The 5,724-nt window shown below is 57.2% G+C and overlaps 1 protein-coding gene across 1 annotated transcript in view; it reads right to left on the bottom strand.

The window, feature by feature from the left end:
* Positions 1–5,724, bottom strand: part of DACT3 (dishevelled binding antagonist of beta catenin 3) — a 10,018-nt gene that overhangs the window by 1,732 nt on the left and 2,562 nt on the right. The window contains exons 2-4 of the mRNA XM_044922263.1: positions 2,223–2,319; positions 1,904–2,056; positions 16–948 (exon numbers count right to left, since the gene is read on the bottom strand). Coding sequence (XP_044778198.1) covers positions 16–948; positions 1,904–2,056; positions 2,223–2,319 — 1,183 coding nt within the window. The remainder of the gene's footprint in view (positions 1–15; positions 949–1,903; positions 2,057–2,222; positions 2,320–5,724) is intronic.

Raw genomic sequence — 5,724 nt, 5'->3', positions numbered from 1 at the left:
CGATCTCGGCCGTGGAGCGCCAGCGGCGGCAGGACCCCGCGGCCTGCGCCGCGAGCGTGGGCGCGGGGCCGCGGCGGGGCCTCGGCGGCCGAGGCTCTTCCCGTTCAGCCGTGGGGTACTTGGGGGGCCCCGGAGGAACGGCGGCCGCGCGGCCCAACAGACTGGTCTCGGACTGGGAGCGCGCGGCCTTGCGAGCCCTGGGCGAGCCCCGGCGGCCAGAGGCCTCCGTCATGCGTCCGCGGCGGCCGGCGGCCCGGGGACGCTCCCGGGGCGGGGACTGCTCCACGCTGCGGCCGCGGGTCAGTGGTGGCGCTTTGCGGCGCGCCGCGCGGCCCGGGAGGCCGCGGGTGGCGGCCTGCGCGCCCGGGATGTACTGTGCCTTCACCAGGCGACCCTCGGCCGGGCTGTCGGGGGGCGAGGGAGCGGCGGGCGGCGCGGCGGGCTCGGGCCCCGGCTCCGACTCCCACGGCGAGGCCCAGGCGCGGCCTAAGGCGGCCGGGCTGGCGGGACGGCCCCCCGCGCGCTCCACCGGGGGCTCGGGCGCGGGCCGCGCGCCTCCGGGGGGCGGGGACACGTCGGGCGGCCTCTGGCGCACGCTATTCTGGCGCCGCGGGCCCCCGTCCGCGCCCCCGGGGCTGGTCCGGGGCTGGCCCGCCCCCCGGCGGCGGCGCCTGCGCAGGAGCGCCGAGATGTAGCCGTCCAGGGGCCGCCCCGCGCCCGAGGCGTCCGGCGAGTCTGCGGGAGGCCGGCCGCAGGACCGCGGGCTGCGCAGCGCCACGGCGTGCAGGGGGCTGGGCGTCAGGAAGGGCCCGGCGCGGGCCCGCCGCTCGGCGGAGGAGCAGGCCTCCGGGCCCGCAGAGCCCGCTGCCGTCGGGTAGGGCGCCGAGTAGGATCGCGGCACGGCTGCCCGAGCGCTCACCGTCTCTGGAGCGCTGGGACTGGCGTCTCCTACGGGGGGGGGCAAAAAAAAAAAAAAGGAAGAGAGTGGAGGGACCCTCGAAGCCCTTGCTCAGTGAGTCTAGGTGGGGCAAGTTGCCTACCCCGTCCTCTCCCGCTGTCATCAAAAACCCTTCCCCTCATACCGGGTTCATAACAAAATCTTCACAAGACCCTGAATCTTCACTGCCCTGCCTCTGCCTCTCCGACCTCCATCTCTAACCCCTCTCTTCTATAATTCTAGGTCTCCAGCTCCACTGACCTCCTGGAAGCACACGCCAGTCACGTTCCAGCCCCAGGGCCTTTGCACTTGCTGTTCGCGCTGCCTGGAACACGCTTCCCTGAGGATATCTGCTTGGCCCACTCCCTCACTTACCTTAGGGCGCCACACAGATGTCAGAGTCTCAGTGACACCCTCCCTAGCCATGTCTCCTAAAATTGCAACTTCCTCCCCAACTCAAAAGGGGATGCCCTCCCTAGCCCCCTTCCCTTTCTTCTCATCCTATATGTCTATATCTTATTTATCTCGTATATTATCTGTTTCTCCCACTGGAAAGTCAGCTTTATGAGGACAGGGATTTTTTTTTTTTTTTCCACTGTCGTATCCCTCACCACTGAAACAGAGCTAAGCTGGCACATAGCAGGGGCTCAGAGACTTACTTGCATAAATGAACAACAGCAGTTGCTGTTTACGAGTGGCTACCAAGTACCAAGTCCAATGGCAGTTAGGGCTGAGGCTCACTGAATATGCGAAACTTCCCTATGAGGTAGGTGCTGTTATTAATCCCATTTTAACAGATGGAGAAACAGAGGCCCAGAAAGAAGCAACATGCTCAAAATCACATGAGGAGGGAGGGTCACAGCTAGAGTTTGAATCCAGGTCAGTCTGACTCAGAAGCCTGTGCTCAAAACCATTCTCTTACTGCCCATTCCCTGGTTCTCGGGGCCCCAACCCCACCCACCTTACCTAGGGACTTGGGCCTCTCGCTGGCATAGATGCCCCGGGGTTCAGAGGGACCCAGGCGTCCATAGGAGCCAGATCCAGAGAAGCCACTGTCCCCACAGAAGGTAGAGGGTGGTGAGTCTGGACCTCCTGTGGAGCTGGGGTCTTCATAGAAGCCTGGATTCCAGGGAGAGGAGGAGAGACAATCAGGGGCCTGGATGGGGAAACCAGGGGTGGGGAGAGGAGAGACCAAGAGGCAGAGACAGGGAAACCTGCGAGGTAGGGGGCAGTAGGAAAGATAGGGGTGTTTCAAGCAGACCCTGCTCCCTCCAAGCATACTCACCTGAGCTGCGCCCGCTCTCCTGTTCCAGACCCCCAGACTCCAGGCTCAAGTCTCCCAGTTGCTGGCCCAGGTCCCATATGAGCCCAGGCAAGGCCTCCTGAGGGCATGAGGAGAGCAGGATGGTCAGAATGTCCCCAATCCTCTTCCGCCTGGTCCCCCCCCCAACTCCGCCCCCCCCCCGCGCTCCCCTCCCCTCGCCAATGGGCAGAGTTTCACTTTGACAATGAGGCTCTGATTTCAAAAGTATAAAAGCAGTACCCAAGTCCCAGGATCCCCCTCAAGATCTCTGTCCCTTCATCCCATAGGAAGTCCTGCTGATTGTCTAACTCGAGTCCTTCATGCTGCAGCTACATCATCCTTTCTTAGGTGGGATAAGCTTCAGAAGAACCCATCCCTTGCCCCCTCTCTGTCAAGTGTTCCCTCCACTTGTGCTCATAGTCCCTTAACCCCTATTAGAACGTCCCTCTTGGAGTCTCCGTTCAGATGGTCTCGCTGTAAGGGCAGTTCGCTGCTAAAACTTGGTATCCAGGACTTAGCAGATCCCTTATCCATTGGTCTGCCTCCTCCCAGTCCTTGACCTTCTCTTCTCAGATGCTCCCATCTTCCCCCACTGCCCCTTATCGTCAGCAGAAAGCCCTTTTGCAAGTCTTCCTTAAGTCCTTCCTGCTGCAGACCGATTCTTACCCTCATATGGATAAAACAGGCTGACCACGACTCATATAAGCCTTTGCTCCTTCCCTCAGGAAGAACCCCCCCCCCCAAAATGCCTACTGGAAAGTCCTTCTGTGAGTCTAGCCTGTAGTGGTATTACAGTAGCAAGCCCCAGCAGGTTCCCTTGCCCCAGGGAACCACATCTTCCTCCTGCCCTTGCTTCCTTCCCACCCAGAAGCCTCCAGTGTCTGCCCGCTGCGCCTCATCCCCATGAGAAAGTTCGGTTGAGTCTATCCTGGATCCTTCTTGCTGCAGGAAATGACCATTTCTTATCAGGTGTGAATAAATGAAGGTGAAAACCCTTTTAGGGGAGCGGCAGTGACCAGGGACGGGGCTAGGGGCTAACACAACACAGATGGGGCCTCCGAGACACTAGGACCTAACCCCATTTTGGAAAAACAGGGCCAGATCCAGAAGAGTCTCACATGGGTCTGGGTGAGGCTAGAGGTGGCAGCCGCCGAGGGCTGACGGTTGACCCTCAGACAAAAGCAGCTTGTCTGGACGGCGGGAGGGAGGGAAGGAGGGGGGAGGAGCCGGGAGGCCAGGCGCCCAGCCCTGCCTATTTAGGGCAGAAAGACTGGCCGGCTCCCCCGCAGTCCCCTCCCCTCCCCCAGCTTCCTACTCCTGTGGCTGCTCTCCTGGGCCCCCGTCCTCACCCCTCCCCCGCCCCCCCAGAACAGAAGCCCCCATCTGGGCTTGTTTATGGGAGGAAAGTCAACAAATCATTCCATGTTGGGCTCCTGCCCTGGGTGTGCAGAGATGCTCAGGGTGGCGTCATCTTGGAGCAGAACCCAGGAAAGCAGCCGAATTGTGCAGCATCAGGGGTGGCTAAAAAAAATGTGGCAGACCAGCCATGTACCCCATGTCATGTCCCCTACTAATCACCCCCTCGCTCACTCTGCTCTAGCCATGCTCCCTGGACGTGCCGTGCTGTGTGGTGCTCCTACCTCAGTAAGGACGTGTTCCCCCTGCATTTCTTCCTGGCTCCCTCCCTGGCTTCATTCAGATCTTTGCTTACATGATCCCTCCTCTGACCGGTCTTTCCAAAATAGCTCCCCTGTCATTTTGCACCCGTTGACCTGCTTTTTTTCCCTTCCCTGCAACATAGCAGTAATGACCTCCTGGCTCAAAACGATGCATCAGGTTGTCCTTGGGTTATTGTCCGTCTTGCTAAATGTCATCCCTGGAAGGCAGAGATTTTTTTTGTCTGCTTTGTTCATTTCAGCTTCCTTCCCCAACCCCCAGTGCATAGCACAGTGCCCAGCACAAAGCAGGTGCTCAGGAAATGTCTGATGAAAATGAATGTCTGTAGCAGAATACTATACAGCTGTCAAAACGGAAGGAGGCCATTTCTACACAGAATCATCACTAAGAGGGGGTGCCTGGGTGGCTCAGTGGGTTAAGCGTCTGCCTTCAGCTCAGATCACGATCACTTGTCCTGGGATCGAGCCCCGCATGGGGCTCCCTGCTCAGCAGGGAGTCTACTTCTCCCTCTACCCCTCACCCTGCTCTCTCTTGCTCGCTCTCTCTCTCAAATGAATAAAATCTTAAAAAAAAAAAAAAAAAGAATCATCACTAAGATACAGCATTGAGCAGAAAAAGAAAAGTGCAGAGTATGAGCCGGAGTCAGATTTACCTGAAGGGCCTGGGTCCCACCTCCAGAGCTTCTGATTCCAGTCTGGAGCCCAAGAATCTGCATAGCTTACAAGTTCCGCGGTATGCTGCTTAGTCCAGCGGCCACACTTTGAGAACCACTGGCATTATCTCTGGGACCTCAACCAAGAGACGGGAATTTGCAAGAAGCAAAACAAAACTCTACGTTTCTTGGCATGTAAGCTCGTCCTACAAGTAGATGCATTGGTAAGAGGTCTGGAGGGACTCACGCCAAGGTGACAGTGGTGGTGATCTCAGAGGAGATCCTGTGTGATCTTTAGCAGGTTACACCCCCTCCCTGGGCCCTGGTTTCCTGTCTGTAACATGGCGTCATTCAACTCCCTCCCTTAAAGGGTGTTGTGAGGATTATATGATTTAAAACAGCAGTTCCCTTTAAGCTCTTAATAATTGCTAGCTTTTATTATTACACGAAAGCTATGAATTTCTTAACAAGGAAAATATAAAGTCATGTTTTACTTGTGTAATTAAAAATAAATATAAAAGGATGGATTCGGGGGGTAGGTTCTGCAGGCCTAATTTCAGTTTTTGCTCTGTAGGGAAGAGGAGGACTTAGGGGGACAGAGAGGCGAGGGCTCCTCTTCCCCCATGCCTGGGCCCTCCAACACCACCCCAAGTCTACACACTCCCATTGTTTGTAAGTTTGTTTTTTTTTTTAAAGATTTTATTTATTTATTTGAGAGAGAATGAGAGAGAGAGAGCATGAGAGGGAGGAGGGTCAGAGGGAGAAGCAGACTCCCTGCCGAGCAGGGAGCCCGATGCGGGACTCGATCCCAGGACTCCAGGATCATGACCTGAGCCGAAGGCAGTCGCTTAACCAACTGAGCCACCCAGGCGCCCCCATTGTTTGTAAGTTTGACCCCCTCCCTTCCAGGAGCAAAGCGATGGGTGCCTGGGTGGCTCAGTCATTAAGCATCTGCCTTCGACTCAGGTCGTGATCCTGTATTGGGTTCTGGGATGGAGCCCCGCATCGGGTCCTGCATCGGGTCCCAGGTCGGGCTCCTTGCTCAGTGGGGAGCCTGCTTCTCCCTCTCCCACCCCCCCTGCTTGTGTTCCCTCTCTCTCTCTCTGTCAAATAAATAAATAAATAAATAAATAAATAAATAAATAAATAAATAAA

Source organism: Neomonachus schauinslandi, chromosome 16, assembly GCF_002201575.2.
Source record: "Neomonachus schauinslandi chromosome 16, ASM220157v2, whole genome shotgun sequence".
Classification (NCBI taxonomy): domain Eukaryota; kingdom Metazoa; phylum Chordata; class Mammalia; order Carnivora; family Phocidae; genus Neomonachus; species Neomonachus schauinslandi.
Note: the sequence above shows the minus strand (reverse complement) of the source record. Positions and strands in the feature narration are given on the sequence as shown.